The 24,867-nt window shown below is 41.8% G+C and overlaps 5 protein-coding genes and 1 pseudogene across 5 annotated transcripts; 4 read left to right on the top strand and 2 right to left on the bottom strand.

The window, feature by feature from the left end:
* Positions 1-1,061: 1,061 nt before the first annotated feature.
* LOC103996303 (U-box domain-containing protein 16) lies at positions 1,062-3,617 on the top strand. The gene has a single exon (XM_009417196.3). It carries the CDS (start codon positions 1,276-1,278, stop codon positions 3,388-3,390), a length of 2,115 nt encoding a protein of 704 aa, XP_009415471.2. The 5' UTR covers positions 1,062-1,275; the 3' UTR covers positions 3,391-3,617.
* Positions 3,618-7,770: 4,153 nt separating this feature from the next.
* Positions 7,771-8,576, top strand: LOC135644831 (RING-H2 finger protein ATL74-like). Its single transcript, XM_065162751.1, has one exon. The coding sequence runs from the start codon at positions 7,916-7,918 to the stop codon at positions 8,441-8,443; it is 528 nt and encodes a 175-aa protein (XP_065018823.1). The 5' UTR covers positions 7,771-7,915; the 3' UTR covers positions 8,444-8,576.
* A 3,661-nt stretch (positions 8,577-12,237) lies between these two features.
* LOC103996305 (probable WRKY transcription factor 70) lies at positions 12,238-13,437 on the bottom strand. Its single transcript, XM_009417198.3, has 3 exons — positions 13,080-13,437; positions 12,903-13,007; positions 12,238-12,814 (listed from the first exon to the last, which is right to left on the bottom strand). Exons 1-3 carry the CDS (start codon positions 13,385-13,387, stop codon positions 12,412-12,414), a joined length of 816 nt encoding a protein of 271 aa, XP_009415473.2. The 5' UTR covers positions 13,388-13,437; the 3' UTR covers positions 12,238-12,411.
* Positions 13,438-15,526: 2,089 nt separating this feature from the next.
* On the top strand, positions 15,527-20,571 carry LOC135644121 (cysteine desulfurase 1, chloroplastic-like; annotated as a pseudogene).
* Positions 20,572-20,688: 117 nt separating this feature from the next.
* On the bottom strand, positions 20,689-21,615 carry LOC135644122 (arabinogalactan protein 41-like). The gene is made up of 2 exons (XM_065161576.1): positions 21,317-21,615; positions 20,689-20,914 (listed from the first exon to the last, which is right to left on the bottom strand). The coding sequence occupies exons 1-2, from the start codon at positions 21,435-21,437 to the stop codon at positions 20,808-20,810; spliced, it is 228 nt and encodes a 75-aa protein (XP_065017648.1). The 5' UTR covers positions 21,438-21,615; the 3' UTR covers positions 20,689-20,807.
* Positions 21,616-21,788: 173 nt separating this feature from the next.
* Positions 21,789-24,636, top strand: LOC103996521 (uncharacterized). The gene is made up of 2 exons (XM_009417437.3): positions 21,789-23,933; positions 24,083-24,636. Exons 1-2 carry the CDS (start codon positions 22,040-22,042, stop codon positions 24,253-24,255), a joined length of 2,067 nt encoding a protein of 688 aa, XP_009415712.3. The 5' UTR covers positions 21,789-22,039; the 3' UTR covers positions 24,256-24,636.
* The last annotated feature ends 231 nt before the right edge of the window (positions 24,637-24,867 follow it).

Raw genomic sequence — 24,867 nt, 5'->3', positions numbered from 1 at the left:
GAAAGTCACCGTTTCTTAATGTGCCCGCTTGCAAGGAGCAGGGTCGTACTTGGGATAACGTCTAATACTGGTATTGGCATTGCATTAAGGATCGGGCTCCTATAGGATGGTGATATGCCTCGGTCGATATTTTGGTCTACTTCGACTAGGCGCTATCAGGTCAGATCAAGACAGGTGACCCCCGTAACTCCTCGGTCTACGTGACCTAAGAGACAAAGCAAATGACATTAGTTCGTGTCCCATCGTTATTATTACCCTCGTTGAGACGAAGCAAAACAACCGTTCAACCTACAGTTGTGTGTCTGAATTGAATTGGATTGCGTCAGAGACGTGCAGGCAAGGGATTAGATTGCAGCAGCTCGAGAGGATGGAGACGTGCGAACCACTCGACCACATCCCCTTTCTCGACCGGCCCCTGTTCCCTCATTAATTTAAATGCCATATCTTCCTGTTCCATTTTAGCTGCATGCATGATAGATCTGCTCATCTCAAGGCTCCAGATTCTATCTACGTAAGATGAATCCAGAGCCAGAGAATAAACCATGGACGGCTAACACAGGTACAGAGAACATGGCTACACATGGAAGCTGCTCCGCAAGTTGATAGCGTACACATCTTCCCAACTCTCGCAAGTTATTTTTGTGCTGGCGGAGTTGAATTCCTCCCCTGTTTTCTTAAGAGACCTCCTCCGTCCTCCGTCCTCCGTTCTCCGTTCATTCATCCCCACCACCGAGGCTCTGTCGTGCTGCATGTGGTCACGATTTCGGTTCCAAGTCTATGGAACAAAGTATTCAAATCGATTTTATTGGGCTGTGGAAATGAAGCACTAAAAAGGTTGAAGACCTTCCCCCATCTGTCTCCGAACGTTGGAGAAGCTGTGATGGGGTTCGACATACCGTGATTTGCGCGTGGGAGCCCCACTCGGACACAACGAATCAAGACACGACACCAACCAATGAGACACCTTTTCACTGTGAATTAATATCATTTTACAGTTTTTTGTATTTAGAAAGATATAATTAATTATTGGTTATAGAAAAAAAAGAATAATTTGCAGTCGGTGATTCGACGGTTGGGTGGCGTAAATCCGACATCCATATTTTGCTGCAATTAAAACAGAAAGAAACAGAAAAGAAAGCGGCGCATTCGTCTCCTCTGCATCTCCCCAGCTCAGACCCAGCCATGGACGCGACGACACCAGCACACACGGTTACGAAGCAGCAGCAACAGAGGAAGAAGCCAACCAACATATAAGAAACCCTCCCCTCACCATCGATGGCACCCAATCCCGTCCCCATGGCCGTCTCCCCCTCTCGTCGTCCCTCGTCGTCGCCTCCTTCCCCGCCCGACCCAGATCCCGACCTCCTCCGCCACCTTCTCCAGCTCTCCCGTGACGTCTCCCCGTCACCGCCCCCATCGTGGCACGCCTCGCTCCGCGTCGGTCACAACTTCTCCTCCGTCCCCCGCAACTTCAAACAGCTTTCTCTTCTCTTCGAGGAGCTCCTTCAGCACACGCGAGGCTGCGACTTTGCGATGCCGCGCTCGGCTTCGCTCTGCTTTCGCGAGATGTTTCTTGTCTTCCACCGTGTCAAGGCACTCTTTCACGACAGCTCCGGCCGCAGCCGCGCCTTCCACCTCTTCCGGGCCGATCGCCTCGCCGCCGAGCTCCACGAGCAAGTCGTCGACCTCGCCACCCTGCTTGACATCCTCCCGTTGGCGGAGCTTCCGGTCTCTGAGGACGTGAGGGACCTCGTCCGCCTCCTCCTCCGCCAGTTCCGCCGCTCCTCCACCGCCGTCGAACCCGCCGCTCTCTCCCTCCGCCGGGACGTCCTCGAGCTCATCGCTGAAATCGAGAGAGGGGCGGTACCCGATCGGGACGCGCTGCAGGGGATCTTCCTGCGGCTCGGCCTCGATGACTCCAGGAGCTGCGGCCGTGAGATCGACCGCCTAGAGCGCGATATCGGTGATTGCGCCGCCGACCATAGGTGGGCGCCCGTCATGGTGGCGCTCGCTGGGATCCTCCGCTACGCCAAGTGCGTCCTCTTCGGCGCCTCGATTCCGAGGTCTGACTCTTCTGCCGCCGCAGGCGGTAAACAATCGTCCTCCGCGTTGGAGAACATCACGGTGCCGGCGGACTTCCGGTGCCCAATCTCGCTGGACCTGATGCGGGACCCGGTGGTGGTGGCCACCGGGCAGACGTACGACCGAGAGCCCATTGTCCGGTGGATCGGCTCCGGACACGCCACCTGCCCCAAGTCCGGCCAGTCGCTCGCCCACCTCGAGCTCGTCCCCAACCGCGCCCTGAAGAACCTTATAGCCCGGTGGTGCCACGACAACAACGTCCCCTTCGACGCATCTGATCGTAACGTCACCGCTACCGTCACAAGCAACATCAAGAAGCCTGCCGATCGCGACATTACCACCCCAGCCGGAACGAACAAGGCGGCGCTGGAAGCGGCGAGGATGACGGCGTCCTTCCTCGTGGGAGAGCTCGCAGTGGCGCCGTCGACGGAGGCCGCGAACCGCGTCGTCCACGAGCTCCGGTTGCTAGCTAAGCACGGGTCCGACAACCGCGCATTTGTGGCGGAAGCCGGCGCGATCCCCCTCCTCCTCCCGCTACTCCGGTCGGACGACACGGGGCTCCAACTCAACGCCGTAACGGCGCTGCTCAACCTGTCGATCATGGAGGCCAACAAGCGGCGCATCATGCACACGGACGGCGCCGTCGACCTCTTCGTCCACATCCTGGCGAAGGGCGCCACGTGGCGGGCGAAGGAGAACGCCGCCGCCACCGTGTTCAGCCTCACCACCGTGCACTCCTACCGGCGGCGGCTCGGGCGGCACCCGCGCGTCGTGGAGTTGCTGCTGCAGATGGCACGGGTGGGCCCCGCCAACGCGAAGAAGGACGCGATGGCGGCCATCATGGGACTCGCCGGGGACCGCGAGAACACTGGGCGGCTGGTGGAGGCCGGGGTCGTGCGAGTAGCGCTGGAGGTCTCCGGGGAGCCGGAGGCGGCGGAGGAGGCCGTGGCAGTGTTGGCTGCGGTGGCGAAGAAGGGAGGAGCAGAGGCGGTGGCGGAAGCCGAGGGGGCGGTGGCGAGGCTGGTGGGTGTGCTTCGACGGGGGTCGGACTGGGCGAGGGAGAGCGCCGCGGCGGCGCTGGTGGAGGTGTGCCGGCAGTCGGGCGCGGAGGTGGTGGCGGAGCTAGTTGCAGTGCCGGGAATCGAGTGGGTGATATGGGAGCTGATGGAGGCGGGGACGGAGCGCGCGAGGCGAAAGGCGGCGGCTCTGGCGCGTATATGCCGGAGGTGGGCGGCAGCGGTGGAGGCGGAACGAACGGCCAGATACTCGGAGATGAGCATACCCGCGTCGTCCACCACCGTCTCATGATCGAAAGATGAAGCTGAGAATTCCAGTTGTCTTCGTCGGTGTACAGTCAGGATTAGTTAGTTAGTTCTGCTGCTGAGAATCGGACGGCCGTGATTCTTTCTCATCAACTGTGCATAACTGAGTGATTTATATTTCTTTTAATTTATGATACCGACAATAATACTCTGACCACTGAATTGTTTGCATGTCTTTGGACAAACCCATAAAAACCAGCATTATTTGAAATATGGCAGTGTTTTCATGTCATGTTATGGGTGATTTCTTTATATTATTTTTTTCTGCAATATTTACCTCTTATTTTTATTTTTTTTCGATTATCTAATATAATTGAGCCAATTGATTCACTTGAATCTATTCAACCTAATTCAACATTTGAAATATATATACTTATATTAATAAAACTAAGCATATACAATTTATGTTGAAAACCCAAAAATACAAATACTATAGAAATAACAAAGTAAATATCATATTGTTGCTTAAATAATATTATTTAATTTAACATTTTAAATAAAACAATAAAATTGTCAACAAAAAAAAAATCATTTGATGGTTACAAAATAAATTTGGGTGGTTTTAGAAAAAGCTTAAAACTTAAAATGTCATTGATTTCATCTCATTCAAGATTGAAATAGTGTCTAATTGATTTTCTATAATAAGTAGTCTCTCATTTCATAGATCTCATGCCTAAAAACCTTTCATATACTTTTATAAGTTTTGAAATAAAGTTTAATTTCTCTTTTATTAAAAATCAGGATAACCTATTTCAAAATTATCATTACTTAGGTCATATGAAACTTAGAATACCTAAATTCATGTGAAGCTCTTGGAGATGTTAATGAGATTTTAACTTGATTTTGTTGATATTCTTATTAATCTTGACTTATCTTATTTAAAATTAATTATTATAGTCAAAATGAGGGGTTTAAGCATGAAATGGAAACTATACATAATTATTGCTTCTTCTTTTTTTAATTTTATTGTTTTAATTATTTATTTAAATATTAGTTAACACATATTAATATTTTAACATTTGACATGCCACACATCGAGTTTAGTTAATATCTAAAATTTTATTGATTTATTTGATCATTTTATTCTAATTTAATACATAATCTTTTATTTTATAATCAATTATATGATTTATTATTATTATTTTTAAGTTCATATAATTACATATATTTAAGAGTCTACTCGATATGTTTTTTCTAATCTTAGAAAATGATGCATGAGTGAGTTGAGTGGTCTTCGTGCTTATCCCAACACTATAATACACGTCTTCTCTCCATCAATTTTGTCATTATTATTATTATTATTTTGTGATGAGCCGCTCATCACATTTGTTTATTGCCTCTCATGCTTATCTGAACAGTGAAAGTCTCACCTCATCTCCAATCGATCGACGATGACTTTAATACTATAGTAAAACTATCGGGCACCTTTTTCCAATAGGAATGCCAACTTTGGTACCACAATTCTTCTTCATCATCATCATGACATCAATCTTTAATATCGAGAACTTTGGTGTGGGAGCAAGTGCTGCAATTAATTATATTCAGAAGGCCAATCATTTCTTCACTACTTTGGAAATTGGAGCTCTCACAGATGACTTTTTATCGTCGATGAGTGATATCTCTATGGATTAGGTTAGCTCAACTCTTGTATCTTTCTTGGATCTACCATTAAGATCAGTATAATTGATCATTTTGATTATGATATAATGATACTTAAACTAAATTTTGATTTGATTTATTCTTAAATGTCAACCAACTTAACTAACCAAATGACACAAAGAAGAAGAGTATGGAATGAGTGGAGAAGTTTGATTGATGTTGCATTATTACTTATCAACTTACAAGCCCTAACTAAAAGAGGCAACAGGTATAGGTTTAGGAAGAAGTATCAATGAGCTTCTTTTAGTCCATGCTTTTAGCCCTAACATGGTCCAACTGTAAAAATACTGTATATTATTTTTTGATATTATTAAAAATACTATAATAATGTTTCAAGAAATATTATAACTAAACCATTTCACCTTATGAACTAGTTCATAAGAAAATGAAGAAAAAAACAATGGATGATTGACTTGATACATTCACCTAAAAAATAATAAAATATATTTTTACTAAATATAATCCCTTAATTATCGATCAATGTCTTTGTTATCCACAATCCATCAATTACTAATTATAGACTCGGAATATGACATCTTTTTGATTTGTGTAGACTAACTTAAAAGTAGACATCATTGAAAACTATCATATAAAATGCTTAAAATATCATCTTTTGCGTCTATAATTTGATGTCCTAAATATTATAAATATTAAAGCAATCTAACAAACATAAAAAACTATTTTCTCTTCGGTCTACATCGTCCCATTTGATTGTTTATCTTCTTTTTTTTAATCATTTTGTATCACCGATTACGAAAGATGCTTCAATGATTAGAAGGATACAAAGAAAATGATAAAAAAAAAAAAAAGAGAAGAGAAAGTATATGGAAGAATTGTGAACATTAAGCCATAAGCTAAAAGGTCTTTTAGGAATATTAAGAGTAGTTAAGAAGATGAGATCATAAATAGTAAAAATAAAATATCAATAGAAATCTTCTTCTGAAAATAAGAGGGACTTTTCGAAAAACACCTAAAAGAGTTTTTTTTCATAAATTCATCTAAGAGAAAATAAAAGAAAATTACAACAAATACAACCATTATAGCTAAGATAAAACACATCAGGAAAAAATTAATATGACTGAAATTACATGAAAGAACTATTGACTTCAATGAATAGGAAAGAACAACAACAATCACATCTTCCACTGAAAGGTTCCAAGGCAGGGACAGTTCTCTCAATTTGTACTCTTATATCTCAGGAGGTTGGCCTTTTCCTTTCTTTCTTTATCAAATAAAAGGCAAATTCCCAAATTCCTGTTGGGAGTTGAACCTATCCTTCTGCATTATTAGCAGACCTCATGTCAAATTTCCTACAGTTTGTTGAAGCCATGGCACAACAAGACATAACATGTCTTGACAAGTATGATGTCTAGTGAGTTTCTTGATTGCTACCTTCTCATTCTTGTGTTCTTCAAATAAAATTGCCAACAGTGAATTCTATTTCAGAGTCTCACAAAGTTATATCTCAAGGTTGCAAGATGATAAATCCTAATTGCCTTTCTCATAACAAAAGAAAAGGAAGAGGAGGAGTTGCCATCTGCCATGGAATATTTTGGCAAAGATTTGGTCAGCTTTCAGTTCTAATGGTAGTTGAATCCACCAACATTATAAGTCCTTGAATTGCCATATCTTAGCTGTTCCATTATTAATTAAGTTATAGTGTATATAATATTCAGTCCAATAGTGATTTCTGATATGTCTTGTAATCTTACTGTCCTTTAATAATCATTTTTTTTACCATATTGTCACAAGTCCATCCAATAGAATAATTTATTCATCAATTTGATAAATCTAAAATCATATATAATATTAGAACCATTGCTGGAAAATACAAAGTGATGTGTCATCAACCTTTACTATTGTTCACTAGAATATTAGAACCAACTGAGGTGGTGATTCATGTTGTTCCTTTCATGCCTATGGACCATAATAAGATCCTTAAGCAGGAACAAGATCTCAAACACCTATTTGCTTTCACATGCCATGATGCTCTCAGTGACAAGTGGACAGAATTGATAGGATCTTAATATGTTAGAAATAGACATGCCAAAGGCACAGAAAGAGCAGAAGAAAAAGTATCTATTACTCATCAGAAACATCAGACACTCCCCAATCATGCAGTCATAGAAAATGACACAGCAGAGACCTAACTGGTATGCTTTAGTCCTCTATCAGGCAAAGGAACTTATTTTAATTGTCTGCTGGGATGCTTTACACTTCTCTGAGGCAAAGAAATTAAGTGTTGATGCATTGGCTTTAAGAAGCTTCTGCAGCCAAAAATGAGATTGAAAAGTTAGTGTGCACTGATTCCTTGTGGGTGCAATGACAGGTGTTTGTTCTGAATTGAAAGCCTGCAGAATATGTGCTGCAGGTATCAGAAGAGAGAATCCAAACTGTTTGCCTAATGATCTTAGGTATTTGATCATTTAACTTTGTTAACAGTAGTATATCCATAGTTTATCCTCTGGTTTGGATAATCATCTGAAGTCTTTCAGTCCTAAATAACTGATTAATTAATTTTATTGAGTATATCCATTGACCCAAAATGCTTAATTTCAACTTAAGCATTTGGTCATCAATCTAACTCAAACTTAAGTTAAGCATATACCAATCTCTTGTAACTCAGTCCAAGTGTCAGTGACACTAAATCTTGTAACTCAATCTAAATGTCCCCATCCTCATTGGGTTCCTTGCAACATTACTTGCCCAAAAAGCTATTGGAAGAGTGCTCAGAGAGAGAGAGACCTCAAAAGAGAGAACAAAAGTGACTGAACTCTCCTCTGGTGGCATCATTTGCTCCATTCGCTTCACTGTCACCATTTGCTGCACGGACCAAACGCCGTACGGTCTCCATGCCCCGGCTTCTCGGCGCATTCCCTGATACGTCACCGGCAGCCAACAGAACCAGGCCGCCCGTCGTCGACGACCACGGCGGCGGCCATGGCGGTTCCGACACCAGCATGGTCATCATCCTCGCGGCACTCCTATGCGCTCTAGTATTCGCGCTCGGGCTGAACTCCATCATGCGGTGCACGCTTCGGTGCGGGCGTCGGCTGGCGGTCGAGGCTGCCGAGCAGGCCAGGCTGAAGAAGCGGGCGCTCCGCCGCCTCCCTGTGGCAGTGTACGGCTCGGGAGCCGACATCCCGGCCACCGACTGCCCGATATGTCTGGGTGATTTCGCCGACGGCGAGACGGTCCGCGTGCTCCCCGAGTGCCGCCATGCCTTTCACGTGGGGTGCATCGACAAGTGGCTCGCGTCGCACTCTTCCTGCCCGACTTGCCGGCGATCGTTGCTCGGCGATGGCACCGGTGATGGGGCTGAGGCGGTAAACCGATCCGATCGGGCAGATGGTGCTGCGATGGACATCCCAGCGAGCTGAAGCTGCCTTGGCTTTGCTGACATGGACTCCTGATTCGAAATTCATGATGTAAATTACACGATTTATGATGTATTTGGTATTTATTCTTTTCTTTTTGGGTTGTAAATTTGTAACTTAATTAAAGTAAAAAAGAGTTGATGGATAGTTTTATAGTTGAAAGTATTTTCTAAAGAATAAATAATTAAGACGGGATTCGAGCCTAATTAACACTGAAAATTTTTACTAATAACACCTTCAAAGTCATAATATATATAGATTATAATATAAATTTAAAAAATATTTATTAAATCTTTATAATTGAAAAGAAGGCTTGCCAATGGATCAATTATTAGAACGAGAAATGAACGAAGAATGAAACCGTCCTTATGCAATTAGTCATTACACAATAAAGAAGTTCTCTTCGGAATCTCCGACAAGTGGAGTTAGCCAACCTTGACATATAAGAATACTGTGCCAGCAATCTCCCATTGCCACACAAAGGTTAGTTAGATAGAGATTATATAGATTCGCAAAGATGAATTGAGGCTAGATATATTCGAAATTCATGATACTAGGTACTAGGAGCTTACTTAAAGGCATATCGAGGAAGATTATAATCAATAAAATCTAGATATTACCTAAATACATTCTCAGAAATATGATCATAAATAAATGTATTATTTATGTCCAATAATCAAAGTCTCTCATTGTTAGATAAGACAAGATGTAAAATAATATAAATTATTATTGACTTTATAATTAGGTTAAAGGTATCAAAGTACTCAAAGCTTAGATATTGACGAAATTCTTTTGCAATAAATCTTGCTTTATATTTAGTAATGAATCTATCCAGATTTCATTTGATATGAAAAATTCATTTGACCCTACAAGGTTTTAACTTGGATGAGATGGGACTAAGTCTCATGTATCATTCCATAATAATGCATTATATTCTTCAAATATTGTTGCTCTTTATTCGAAAAATTTTAAGGCTTTGATAGTAGAAGATTTAAAAATAAAATTTTGAGATTATTTTATGAAAAGAAAGAAACATTTATTTGATTTAAAGACTTGATATTTAGATCTAATAATCAATGAATAAATTGTTATAGGGTCAAGAAGAATTTGAAATAGTGGATACAATCCATGAATTTTCTTGATGCATCGTACTCTCATGAAGTGACCGGAAAAATAAGGTAACTTATTATTCGTCATGCACCATGGAGGAAGGACCTAGTGGGTTTCAAGTGGATAAAATATTTGAATTCATAGGTAGGGTTAATATTTCAAGCTGAATAAGAATTTGGGGGAGCTAATCAACAAAGCTATTGAAAGTTATTCCAAGTAAAAGAGGGTCAAGTGATTTATAAGAAGAATTGAATTCCACAAAATCAAAATGGCGAGAAATAAATTTTTTTTTGTTGATGGATCAAAACATTTAAAGGTACTTTGATTAATAAAATATAAAAAATATATAATTTTGATTGAGTTTCTAGTTTGTTATAGATGTAAGATTTTAACTATAGATAATATAGATACCTAAAACACTTAATTTCCTATAGTTAATAGTGGATCTAAATAGTTTTTCAAATGGTGAAATTATGTTGAGGACTAAACTGAAAATATGATTAATAAGATTAATTAATATGACAAATACATAAGACTAAAATTAAAGAGGTAAGAAAGTCGGAGTAAAAAGTGTAAAATTAATTTAGATAATATAATGATGACAACGTTCCACAGTTTATTGAGGGGTGAGAGAATGATAGATTCCATTGGTTTCATAAACACATATGAAGCTTTACAAATTCACTATCATTATTAAAGAACAGTAAATAATAAATTATTGAAAGAATTATTCGATAATAAGTTTAAACTTAGAAAAAACTATGAGTACTTTAGATTTTTATTTCATGAAAAATAACCATATATACTTTATGAAATAATCAACAAAAATAATATTTAAATCCGTGAATGAGTAGAAAATGAAAGCTCTAAAGTATTGTGAATGATCTAAAATATTAGAATATATAAGTTCAAAAGGTGAATGAGTAGAAAATGAAAGCTTGTGTATTTTATTATACTTGTATGAATTACATAAAAAGGAATGACAAGATAATGCTGATGATAAAAAAATAAATTATAAGAATAAATAATATGATTTAAATGTTAAAAAAAGAATACCTTAAGCGATTATGTTATTCTTGAAATAAAGTCTTATGGTGGCCAAAGCAAAGATGAATTTAAATAAATATGATGTTAATTACTCATAAACTCTATCTTTATTCAGTCCCTAGGTGTGCCCTACATTAAGATTCTTTATAACAAATGAAAAGAATAAGAATTTAATAGAAACATTATTAGAAGAACATAATATAGAGATATATATTATGTTCTTTATATCAGGAATAAGAAAGTAAAAAGAATTTTGAGGAAGAAGAAAGATTTATTAAACCAGTATAAGTTATTTTGAGATATTTATCATTACATATCATGATATTATTTGAACCATTATAATCCAAGGAAAGAGAGATTATTCAAGTCACATGCGATATGATAAAAATTTCTAGAATTAATCAGTTTGATGGAGGTTAAAAAAATTGAGCAAGTGATGATGTCATCCTACAAAGTATGTTTAGGAGTAATAGCTTTAAAACTATTCTCTCTAATTGTTTATAAGTGATAATATCATTTATATAATTCATAAGATTATAATTGACCAAAAGAGAATAAAACTGAGTATGACACTATTACTTGAGAATAATATGAGATAGGTGGTTAGTTGATGAGACATTATCATTAATGTCGAAAAGTGAAGAAGAAAAAATCTTAAGCAGCTTATAAGAAAGAGAGACTTGTTAGAGAATAAAGCTCTGATATCATACAAAAAATGACTAACTTGAATTTTTATTGATAGTAGATATGTATTTATAAGAACAAAAATATATTACAAAATATGATAATTATATAATTTTTTTAATTATTAATAAAAATAAAATATTTATCTAAATTATTTTATAACGGTTCCTCATTATTTCATAAAATCATGATAATATATTATCATAATTTTTATAATTTAAAATTATGATAATATATCTTAAAATATTAATAAAATAATTTTATCATAATTTATTTTTCTTGATAATATCTGTAACATGACGCAACATTCTCTTCTATGCTGCAGAACTAAAAGTCTACGCCACTTTGGCGGTCGTTTTCGTCGGCGGGGAACAAATCCGGCTTCAGTGCTTGACTTAGGAATTAATAGGTCATGATCAATGATTCCATGGCGAACTATGATCATCAGGGATCGATGATGGCACCACACTTCAACCCAATGGCCACAGAGTACGGCATCATACTGCGTGGCACTGGAACGATCCAAGTCGTCTCTTCCCCAACGCTACGACGGCCATGAACGCAGAGGTATCGGAGGGCGACATGTTCTGGATCCCACGGTCATACCCCGTCTGCCAGATCGCGTCCCACATGGGGGCCGATGGAGTTCTTCGGCTTCACAACATCATCGAAGAGGAACCATCCACAGTTCCTTGCCGGTGCAAGCTCAGTGCTAAGGAGGATGAAGGGGCCCGAGCTCTCGACAGCTTTTGGGATGAGCGAGGACCAGCTGAGGAGGCTCGTCAAGGCACAGAGAGAGTCTGGTATCCTTCCTGCTCAGTGCTAAGGAGGAGAAGGTTGTGGAATGAGTTGCTAACTGAGAAATCGCCATATCGTTCACATCGAATGCACCGTATGCTATGCATGGAAGCCTTTCTCAGAGAACATATTGATAGAAGGAAGAAAAGTATATGATATGCAAACAAACAACTGCTTTCTCATCTTATTAATCTACTAGTATAAGCTGCAACCAACACTGTTTATTGGCCAGTCAAAACTACAAAAAGAAGCAATCTTCAAGCATGTTCACTACAGCTCAATTGGAGGAGCCTTCTGCAGATATCTCAAGTTAGTCGGCCTCGTTGGACATTCTACCATCCATCGTCGTCTCCCATGAGCATGTCCCAGTCCCAAGGTCCCGTGGGAGACAATATGCTCGACGCCATGTCCATTTTGCCGAGCAGTTCAGGCACGAGCGGTGGACATTCTTGCATTTGATCGTAGATCCACAGGCTCTCGTCCTGGATCAGGTTTCCGCCGGTGTCCGATGAGAGAGACAGGTGCTGCTCTGAGCTAAAACCGCCGGTATGAATCAAAGCTTCCTTTGGAGTGGAATCCATCACGAAAGGGACGACGGTGTCGATGGTTTTGCAGGTGTGCTGTATGCTATACTCGACCTTGAAGCTGGGCGGATCGGCACAACTATCCTCCTGTTGTACTGTCTTCTTCGCAAGGCATCCTTGGCCCTCCCTGTAAGTGCACCTATAGTAGCTCCTGTGTGCATGGTATCATCCTCCATCAGAAACTAAGAACGATCCAACCTGGTTTTGTTTTTGGGTTTGATGGGTTTTGCTTGAATTACCTTGGATATTTAGCATTGTTGATCATTTTCTGCCCATACTTCCTCCACTGATACCCATCACCATAGGGGACAGACGTAACGATGGACCAAGTTTCCGGCTTCCTCCTGCAACAAGTTCGATCAAATGATATTCCATTGCTTCTCCTAGATTTACTATCACTAGTACAATTAAATTACCTTCTCTTATGATCACCAGGCCTATCGCTTCTCTGCAAGCTCTTCCTCTTATCGCTGGCACATCGTCGATCGTCGTCGGAGCCACCAGATGATTCACACCTGATGGATTGGAGCCCTGAGAGCGCTGAGGATGTGAGCGTTAGAATCTCCTTGAGGATGTCTCCTCCAACCTGCTCAGGAAACAACTGCAGAAGAACAGCATGTAGTTGGCTCATCAGTTCATGCGCTCGATTGATTTCTTGGATCGCCATGTGATGGTGATGACAAGTCGGCGGCCCTCCTTCGATCTTCTTCGCCATCTTAACCATCGCACTTGGATGTCCTTGAGGTGTGGTTTGCGAGAGAGCCTCGTTTCCCCCTCTCCCTATATAACCAAGCTTAAGTATGTTAACTCGTGTCATCTTCATCATATGAATTCTTGACGCGAACGAACAACTACAAGCTGATGAGAGTGTGAGACTGTTGGTGATCTGCTCACACTGTGTGACCGGTTCAAGCTCTGTGTAGGGTCGACGCGGAATGAGGACCAAGTCCCCGGCGTGTCCCTATCCCCTGCTTCCCTTGCTGGAGTTACAACATCTGGGGTAGCATTCTTCCCATGGATTCGGGAACTGCAGTTGACGTGACGGTTTCTCATCGGCATCTTCGGTCTGAGTCAACATACACTGGTATGTGCCACAGGGAGAGAGCAACGTCACGCTGTCCCTTGTCCGTGTAGGACCTCGCATGGCAGACAAGTCGGCAAGAGGAGATAAAGGGCAACATGGACTCGCAAAGTGTTAAAGGCTTGATAGACTAGCTCACCTTTGTTGATCTCTTCTTTGTACGGCTCCTCACTAGGCTATTAATTGCATGAGTTCTCCATAAGTAAGCTTTTATTTCTTACAAAAAAAAAAGTTACATCGGAAAATTCCTCAAAAAAAAAAAATCTAAAGTTTTTTTTTTTTACATCTTGTTTGCTTTATTATCATATATCATTCTTTATTTTAAAAAAAGAAATATTAGTTTTGTATAATTGATTATTGTCATATTCTCTTTAGTGTGGGTACTGTCGGCTATTGTCTTCATCCTATCATTCTCTCGTGGTTGTTTTTATCTTGTCACAAGGTTCTCGCTTGCGAATTTTCTTAACAATTACAAAACGTTCCAGATATCGAAAGGCTCATGATCATAACGTTATCGAGAATCATCGTTATGACGATAACCCTGTTGATGATGATCCCTGAAACCTTTTTCCCGGGACTCCTCTAATGATAGTGCGGACAAAAACATACCGAGAAAATAAAATAAAAAAAAAGATGTTAAGAGTTATTACTATGAGGGCCATCATCATGACGAGACAAAGCGAAAGTTAGTGTAACGAAACGTTAGGTATGATTCCCAAAAGATGATAATGAGTCACGATGGCCCACACCATGGGATAGAGGTGACAATGATGGGTGGAGACCCATGATAATAATGGAAACTTGAGATTATTTCAGAAAATTTATCCCCTATATAATAGTTCATCGGTCATTGGTCATGGTCCTTTTATCATTTAGATAAACATCATTCAATGGTCAAACTTATTTGATCTGACTTTGACACCAACCCTAACCTTCATGGACTGACCCATCGCTTTCGATTCTAGGTGAAGGAAACTAATACCTCCAATATATAATACCTTAATTCGATAAAATTGCTCAAAGACACCATCAAGAACTGTGGCCAATTTGATTATTGGTCACAATTAGCTACGCAAGGCAGTCAAGTTTTCATACCCTCATGAGCAGATATGCATCTGGAGAAAAGGAGCGTCTGGAAGGGTTGTGATAGTATTCAACTCTTCCTTCAAGTCCAAAGGATGATTTGCCGCTGGTCCAAGTATCCATAAAAGAGGAAGTGACGCACATAGGTGTGGCGAAGGGACTTGCGATGAAGACGACGGGGTGATGACCTAAGACTCGGGTCGTACGAGTGACGACCAGAGAAGGGCGTCACTCACGCGCCTCTGCCGACATCTTAACAGTAGTTCGTTGTCGTCACCCACGTGCCTCTGCCGACATCGCACAGTACGTATGGTGCATGGTGATCTTTAAGATCGTTAAGACCACGTCGTCATCTCCGCGTGCTCCGCAAGTTCTGGACGCCTCGTTCCTTTTGACTGTTCCACCTGTTCACCAAACCATTAATTCTCCGTTGTCTATTGTTGGGACACCCAATCTTCCCCGTTGGAATCAAATTGGTCAACGTTGCTGACTCCAGGTCTTCATCGCCAAACTTCCAGTAGATTAGTAGCACTGTTACATCTGGACCCTGTCTGGGCTCTGTCACCAAGTGTGTCATAATTAAATCTACTCCAAGCAATACATGATCCATGATTGGGCCATAATTAAGCGACTTCGATGCTATTCTGGTTACAATCGTGCTCAATTGCCCACTCACAGATGGCGGATCGCCCAACTCGCCCCTCTCTCAGCCCACCAGTCACGGTTCAACACGATGGCTACACGTGTAGCGCATCAACCCCTAAACCCCTCCCACCGCAACGACGACCGAACACCGAACAAACTCTGCTCCCAAGCTATCGTAACCAAAGGGCGGGCAGTGCTTCATGGCAGCCTTGCTTTGCCGCTTCCCTTCTGCGTCCTCTTCGCGTCTCCTCTCCCCATTCTCTCGGACCTCCAAACCCCGATCGCTTCTCCTCGCCGTCTCACCCATCATGTATTCCACTCTTGGCCCTAATTACTCCTCCGACTCCGTCGCTGCCGCCGCCTCCGCCTCTGCCCCGATCGCTCTCCCATCCGATGCACGCGAACCCCCCCCCTCGCTCGGGGAGATCACCCGACCCGATTTACCCATCCTCCATCAGGTATCCGTTTCACCCGTTGCTCTCCTGTGTCGTTGTGTTTCGTATTTTGTGTTCTTTTTGGTGTTAGTTTAGTTGTTGTCGGTTCCACGGCTTGTAAGAGTTGAGGTGAATACTCGTTTGATTTACTTTAGGTGGTCAATGAATTCAACTTGGTTTACTTGGACAATGCTGCGACATCTCAGAAGCCTTCGGCTGTTCTTAAACGAATACTACGAATCATATAATTCAAACGTTCATCGTGGTGTCCACTGTCTAAGGTACTACTACCACCTTCTGCTTGACAATTTGAAACAGAGATTAACAGAACCCCTCGAATTTTGTGATGTTGGGAAGTAATCATTGTATTTGCATGGTAAAACTATTCTACATTGTACCATCTTGGCTATAGAAGCTTAATAAGGGTCCGGTATAGTTGCTTTATCAAGCGTCTACTCCTAGTAGGAGATATTTGGTCCTTGATTTGCCTCTTGCTCGGACAAGCGTTAGTGCTATTGTGGCAGCTAGAATGTTAACACATCGTTATTTTCTTTTGCTTGTTTCTAAACCAAGTTATCCTTTTTCTTGAATATGCCAGGACTTCCTGTTCATCAAATTTAATGTCAGTTACAGAAAAATTGAAATACATCCCTAAGCTTATATTATGCTGCAACTACATCATTAAGCTTGTATTATGATAATATGACAAAACAAAATGTTTTCTTAAATGCTTAGATGAATGTTGAGGTTGGCTTACAGAAGTTCCATTGATAGGAAAAGATTATATTATATGGTCAGGTTCCTTTCTTTTTAATTCATCGGCATGGCAAGATCTTTTTAACGATTCTTAACTAGATATGTATTAAAAAATTTAGATATGTTATGAGATAGATTTGAACTATAATGTACTTGCTTTTTTGGTGCATTCAATGACATCTATACATGCTTTCTGAAAGAAGTATGGTGCTTTTCTGAGTTTTTCATTTAAGTTGTTTTTTTATCTTTGCTGCTGAGATCAGTGCAAAGGCAACATATGCGTATGAGGAAAGCAAGAACCAAAGTTACCAATTTTGTCAATGCAATGGATTGTAAAGAGATAGTATTTACCCGTAATGCTACAGAAACTATCAATCTAGTAGCCTATTCGTGGGGCTTATCAATTTTGAGGCCTGGTGATGAGGTGTGTAATCTGATTTGTTGCTTATCATTCTATGATCTTTTTCTCAAAATAAAATGTGTGGCTTATCAAACTTGATGCCTGGGGACATGGTGCATTGTCTAACTCGTTGCTTATCACTTTATGAATTTTTTTCTCAAACTAAAATGTTATGCAGTGGTTCTTGGTATGAATATACTTATATTCAGGTGCTTTCCCAATACTTCAAATACTGATTCATTGTAACTTTATAGCTCATTTGTCTCAAATGTTATTGTAAAATCATTTTTGTTATGTTGCAAAAGTAGATCTAGTTTCACGTTCACCTCAAAGGCATATCTAGACACTTTTCCTGCGTTTTTGTTTGTTTTGTTTAGTTATCTATGGTATACTCCCTATTTCTCTAACTTTAATCTTCCTCTTCTGTTACATTTTACCCATTTTGCTTATTCTTCTTCGATTTGCAATAAATAGTTCTTACAGTTGCTGAACATCATAGTGCGATTGTTCCCTGGCAAATTGTTGCGAAAAAGACTGGTGCAGATCTGAAGTATGTTGGGTTGACAAAAGAAGAGGTTCGTGATCTTTACCAGTTCAAGGGACTCCTTTCAAAGAATACAAAGCTTGTTGTTGCACATCATATCTCCAATATACTAGGTAGGTCCTGTGCAAGTTAGATCCTTCTTTTGCCACTACCTTTGTTTATTTTTTTCGACTTATTTGTGTATGAGTTTGGGATAAATGGCTTTGCATGGAGCATTGACATACATAAATAGTAGAAATCTAGTTGAGAAAGAAAAAAAACTGAAAAGCTATTCTGTGATTTTCCTTGTGCTGTTATTTGAAGAAAGCAGAAAATTTCTTCAATTTTTGAGTTGCAAAGATTTTTTGGCATCAAAACCATCTAGAGACATTAGCATTATCCAGTTACTTTTTAATTATCATTTAATCTGATGCTCTAGAAAAGATAAAGTGTTTATGAAATATGTATCAGACTAATAAAGAATAGAATTAGTCAGAATTACCTAAAACATAAGCTATAAAGTGAGTTCTAGTGTTAGGATTGCTAGTGATGATACAACATCAGGGTCCATGACAGTGGGCACACTGATCAGCACAACATGGAATTGTGTCATGCAAGAAAGATATTGGAATGCTTATGACACACAACTTGCTGTGCACGACTAAATTTTCAGTGATAGAATACTTAAAAAAGCTAGAAAGCTTCCTATGTATGAATTGTGTATGTTCTTCTCGATGTCATCATCATGTATCACATGCTCTTGAGGTTCTCATTCTGGCCACTATAATTTGTCTGCCAGCCAAAATTTGATGTTCATGTTCCTGAACTCCTTGGATATGTTTTATCTGAGAACTTGGTCGAAAAATAGTGGCACTTCAGTCTGCTTATTTTTGTTGTGCCATTGTAAGTATGCTTGCATAGTTGAGGGTAGGTGTAGATACTGCAACTCACTTAAGTATGTTTATAAAAATTATTCTATTGCAGTAATGTTTCATTTGAAGGAATGATATAATTGGGATTGTTATATGAGATAAACATTAAATTTCCATATTACAGTATCCCATATGTTTTCAGGTTCTGTTCTGCCTATAGATGAGATTATGGTCTGGTCACGTAATGTTGGGGCAAAGGTTCTTGTGGATGCTTGTCAAAGTGCTCCTCACATGGTAGTGGATGTGCAGAAACTTGATGTTGATTTCCTGGTTGCCTCATCACACAAGGTCATTTTTGTTATCTTTTGTTGATTTGTTAATGTATCTTCTATCACTAATTCTGAAAGGACTATTTAAAGATTTACATATTATTTGTCTCTCAGATGTGTGGGCCTACAGGCGTTGGTTTCTTGTATGGTAAAATCAAGCTCTTGTCCTCAATGCCTCCATTTTTAGGTAAAGTTACATAATATCTTAATATTCACAGTGATAGGTACCCTGGGGTGGTTCTGCATTCCTTGGTTAAACCTTATATAGTTATGGGCAGGTGGTGGTGAAATGATTTCTGATGTGTTTCAAGATTATTCAACCTATGCTGAGCCACCATCCAGGTCAGTTTGGCTTCCTTGGAACTTGACAACTGCTAGTGACAACTATCTTGTTTTGACATTTCGACCTTTTACTTATCAGTTGAGACAATGTCTGATAAAAGACTTTTAAAGGAGAAGCTAGCTCATAATTCTGCAGAAATAGGGAGTCATTGCCTTTGCTGTATGAGGATAACATTTTTGGTTTGTAGGAGATTAATTCACTGCTGTAGCACAGTTATATCAAATATATATTTCTTAGGTTTTACCTCATCAAGTTCTTGGCAGTTTGAGATCTGCTTTTACTGCTATATCACTCTAATCTTAAGCACTTTTGAGTAAAATGTGCATTCTCAGTGTAATATAGAAGCAAATTCGTAATTTTTCAAATTCATATTGTTGAATTCTTTAACATCATGTAAATACGGATAGTCATGAAGATTTAGATCATGGTTTTGAGTTTCAGGGACTTCTGGGCTGTATGTCAACATGGTATTAGTTTCTTATGCTGAAGGGTTGACAAGGGTGTGCCAACACCATTTTGCATACATGAAAAGAAAATACACATGCACACAACTGAAGCAATGAAAGTCAAAACGGGTGTGCTTGTTGTAATACACACAAGACAACTGAAACAGTAAATCTAGATATCTTTTTTATGAATTGATGCTTCTTGGGAGAAAAAGAAGCTTGCTGATGTATAATCATTTGAATTTGTATCATTGCTGTGTTAAGACCATGATGTTGCCTCTGTTTGCTAATCATGTTCTCAATTTAATGATGTTTAAGGTGATTGACTGAATAGCAATCGACTAAATATACCACAAACTGAATCCTAGGTAGAGGGATTCAAATGCAAAACTTGGGGATTTTTGGGGTTGTTCATCGCATTTCAACTATGGAGTTGGTGAAGCTGCTTTTCATTGTTTGTACAGCGTCATTGAATATAATATACTGCACATAGTCATGCTTGCCATTGATGTTGTCATGATGGCTGCTTAGGCAGATTTGAGGCTGGAACTCCAGCTATTGGAGAAGCTGTTTGTTTGGGAGCAGCAATTGATTATTTGTCAAGCATTGGCATGCAAAGGATTCATAACTATGAGGTACTATCTCTTGCCTTTGTTCTTTGTCATATTTAAAGTAAATGATTATATTGTTGTTCCGTAGAACAATACTCTGCTTCTTCATTTGCTGAGGAAATTAATTGGCACAAATTATTTCTCTTGTAAAAATTTACTTGTGGTGAAAGAATGTTGTTCATTTCACAGATGCATATGATGTGTGTTGATATTGAAATGTGTAGGATGTTAAACACATGATATGAGGGTATTACAATGTGTCGACTTGAGATGTCACCATAAACCACCCGCACATGGAGTGTCGTAGTCGTGTGGAAGATGCAACAAACTCGTGAATGAAGTCGTTTAGCAATGGTCGAAATTGCAGGGTATTAGCCTTCGGGTAATGCTGCTACCCGAAGGCTAATACCCTGCAATTCTAGTAAGCTTGCAACTACAAGTTACTCCCATTGTGATACCATCCAGATTACAACTCAAACAATAGCAACAAGAACATTTGGGATAGATCGGCAAGATGATTGCATTGAAAGAATCCAAATTCCACACCATGATCATCCACATACACCCTAAGCACAGGGAACACAAACTCCCTCACAAACATAAATGCTGGTCCCAGAAGGCTTAGAAGAGCTTGTAGGGGGAGGAGGCATCCAAGGGGTGGATGAGGTAGGTCAGGACCAGGGCCACCAGCATCAGCAGATAAGCAATCCCTTGGTCGATTGATGTCCCTGCCCAATCAAGAACACACTAGCGTGTCAAATCCTACACACAATAGTACATCTTCTACAACAAGATCAAGCCGGGGTCCAATGGAGATTAAAGCCTGAAGATGATTGGTACTTTTGCTCCTACAAAACAACAATGCACTCTGTAGCAGGAGTTGAGTGATAATATTTGCAGCATCTAATCAATTGTTTGGGGAAAAAAAAAAGGGTATTTTGAGGATTTATTGTATTTTATCACCAATTCACTGATAAAAAAAAGGATCTTAACAATTAAAAGCTAAAAAATTATGAAGAAAAGGGGAAATCCAGAAAGAAGGTGACCGGAGAAAGATGAGATCCTTGACTTCTGAAATATCGATCACAAAATGAGGGGAAAAGATCAAGGCAAGAGGAAGGTCAAATCACCGTCGCTGGTGGGGGCGGGGGCGGGGGCGGGAGCCTGGGCCTGGACGGCCGGAAGGACGATCGCCAAGGCGAGAAGCATGACGGCCACCAGACCGAACGAAGCCCTAGGGATCGCCGCCATCTCCTCCGGGATCTCCCTCCACTTCAAGAAAACCAGACCAGGAAGCGACGCACAACCCCGGGATCTCTCTCTCTCGTCCTTCTCTGGGCGGAGCAGAGAGGATGAGAGAGATGGGGGAGCGCAATGGGCCTCGGGTCGCTTCCTCCTCGGCTGCTTCCGTGCTCGTTTCGGGGAGAGACATCTTCGCCAGCGGATCCTCTCGCCTCTTATATCGACCACTGTCGCGGACGAAGCGAAACAACGGGGGGCAAAAGCGAGGAACCCGCAACGCCGTTGTTCGGCCCCACAGAACCGGTCCAACCTTGTGAACCGGCTCTCCTGCCACGTCAGAAACGTCCCAAGAATAATTGATCTGGCTAATAGGCCTTCTGATGGCCCATTTAATGGCCTATTGGGCCATCAATGAAGGCCCCAATAAGAGGGTAAATCGATTTGACCGAGCCTCCTATTAAGAAGGAATATGTGAATCGAAAACCCCGTCGAAATCGCATCAAGATTTTGACTTATGTATGTGGTTATGTCATTGATCGTTGATGATCGACCTTCATTGTGTTATATGATCAGCGAACGAGAGATTCCAATTGCCACCTTCTTGCATTTGCATGGTCATGGAGCAATTCCGGCAGATCGGTGAAGTCCTGGGAAGCATCAAGGCGATGATGGTGTTCCGGGACGAGATCCGAGTCAACAAACGCCAGTGTCGCTTGCTGGTGGACGCATTCGACCTCGCCTTTGAGGGCGTGGCGATGGAGATGAGAAACCATCTGAGGTTCGAGGAAAAGCTCATCAAGTGGAAGGCCCTGGAGCAACCGCTCAGGGAGCTGCACCGGGTGTTCCGGGAGGGGGAGCAGTACCTGAGGCAGTGCTTGGAGCCCCGGGATTGGTGGGGGAAGGCCATAGCCCTCGGTCAGAACACCGACTGCGTCGACTTCCACCTTCACGACTTGCTGTGGTGCATTCCGGTCGTGATGGAGGCGATCGAGAACGTGGGAGAGATCACCGGAACCGACCCGGAAGACATTTACCGGAAGAAGCTCGTGTTCTCGAAGAAGTACGAGAAGGAGTGGATGGAGCCGAAGCTCTTCCAGCACAAGCTGGGAAGCTTGTACTTGGCTTCCCAAGGCTTGTCCAGCAGAATGGACACAGCGTCGGGGGAAGATCGATGGGTTCTCTCGGAAATGATTGCGGAGAAGAGGAGCCAAGGATCGAAGCCCCTGTCGAAGCAAGAGAACCGGCTCGCCGATCTCCTCCTGTGTCCCAAAGGGAAGCTCTTCCCCTGCTCGGTTCTCGTCGGATCCAGCGACTACCAAGTCAGAAGACGATTCGGGTCGGGAAACAACTACAAGGAAGTGCAGTGGATGGGCGAGAGCTTCGCGGTGAAGCATGTCATCGGAGAGATGGAGCCACTGATGCCTGAGATCTCCCTTCTGTCATCTCTTTCGCACACCAACGTGGTGCATTACATGTACTCGTTTGTGGACGAAGAGAAGAAAGAGTGCATGCTGGTGATGGACCTGATGAGCAAGGATCTCTCGAGCTACATCAAGGAGATCTGCTCCACGAGAAGAAAGGTCCCCTTCCCCTTGGTGGTGGCAGTGGACACCATGCTTCAGATTGCAAGAGGAATGGAGTATCTCCACTCCAAGAACATATACCACGGAGATCTGAACCCTTCAAACATACTGGTCAAGACGAGGAGTGCTTCACCGGACGGACATCTGCACGCCAAAGTTACTGGATTTGGGCTGTCACCGGTGAAGTACTCCAAGCCCACAGCAACCCAAGCAGCTGCCACACAATCATGCATCTGGTACGCCCCGGAGGTGCTATTGGAGCAGGAGGGTAGCAGTGCCAAGTGCACGGAGAAGGCAGACGTGTACAGCTTCGGGATGATCTGCTTCGAGCTGTTGACAGGCAAACTCCCCTTCGAAGACAACCATCTCCAGGGGGACAAGATGAGCAAGAGCATAAGAGGAGGCGAGAGGCCTTCGTTCCCGGGTCAGTACCCCAAGTATCTGATCAACCTGGCAAAGAGATGTTGGCACGGCGATCCATCACAGCGACCGGGCTTCAATTCCATCTGCAGAGCGCTTCGGTACATGAAGCGGTTCATGGTGATGAACCCTGATCACGGCCAGCCCGATGCGCCGATGCCACCGGTGGATTACTTTGAACTGGACATGAGTTTGTGCAAGAGATTCACAAACTGGGGTAAGAAGGACGTTCCTCGGGTCTCAGAAATCCCCTTTCAGATGTACGCTTACAGAGTGGTGGAGAGGGAGAGGACGAGTGCCAATGTGAAGGACAAGTGCTCGGATTCAGGGAGCGAAGGGGCTTCAGTTTGCGGCGATGAGAATGCATTTAGTATAACAGTGCCGGACGACGCGGTCTCTGCCTCTGTGGCTTCTGTGAGGTCACTGTATCCCATGGTATCTGAATCTAATAACAGGACCCCAACAAAGAAGGCTAGTAGTGGAAAGACCAATAATCCTTTAGGTAACAACCTTCAGCGATCTTTTGCTCCTACAGAATGCTATTTATTTTACGAGATTATACATGCCCTCAAATTGAGGAGGATACAGCAGCTTTGTTGCTATTATGAAGCAATGATGTGACTCCTCTCCTTCAATTGTTCTCTTCCGCAGGGAAGCTGCAGAAATCAAGAACCATGATACCCCCACACGTATCACCGGCAGGGCGCAACTTTAGAAGCAACTCTGAGAGCCGGCTGCAGCTGCAGCTGCAGCTCCAGCCAGTTATGATGAGCCCAAGAAGACGAAGGCCGTCGGGGCATGCCTCGGATTCAGAGCTGACATAGATCTTAAAACACCCCCCCCCCCCCCGCATCCTCCCCTCCCCCTCCCCTCAATCATATTACGACCAACAACTATCTTTCACAGAGACCAACACAAGTAAGTTGTAGCAAGAGATTGTATGTGGGGGGATTACTCTTAAGCAGCTTGTGTTACATCCACCTGCACAAATCTAACAACGCACGAGATTGTATTGTGCTCAACGTTGTAGCCAAATGCCATTGTCGCTGTGTACAGAGTAGATGATGAAGAGCAATCGATCCAACAGTGTGGAATACAGCCACCTGTTTAATTGGTCCTTCATAATCGATTCGTGCATAATCCATTGCCTGCTGTCTGTCATTAACGCTTTTGGTTCCTAATGACATTACCAGTTTGATTGATTCATTATTCCTGAAAAGTTTGAAGCTGATGCACAAGCGATCTCAAACCTGAAATTAAATGGGACATAAATTTGTTTTTTTTTAATAAAAGTTATATTAAAAAATATTATATTAAATGAATATATGTAAAATATAACCAGTGAAACGTCTCAACAAAAACAAGTTTAATATCAACAAACCACAACGCAATCATCAATGATCCAAATTACCGATCTTGTCTTTATACTGAGTATA

The sequence above is a fragment of the Musa acuminata genome, chromosome BXJ3-8 (assembly GCF_036884655.1).
Source record: "Musa acuminata AAA Group cultivar baxijiao chromosome BXJ3-8, Cavendish_Baxijiao_AAA, whole genome shotgun sequence".
NCBI classification, from domain to species: Eukaryota; Viridiplantae; Streptophyta; class Magnoliopsida; order Zingiberales; family Musaceae; genus Musa; species Musa acuminata.
The sequence above is the reverse complement of the archived record's forward strand: the minus strand, read 5'-3'. Positions and strand labels throughout refer to the sequence as shown.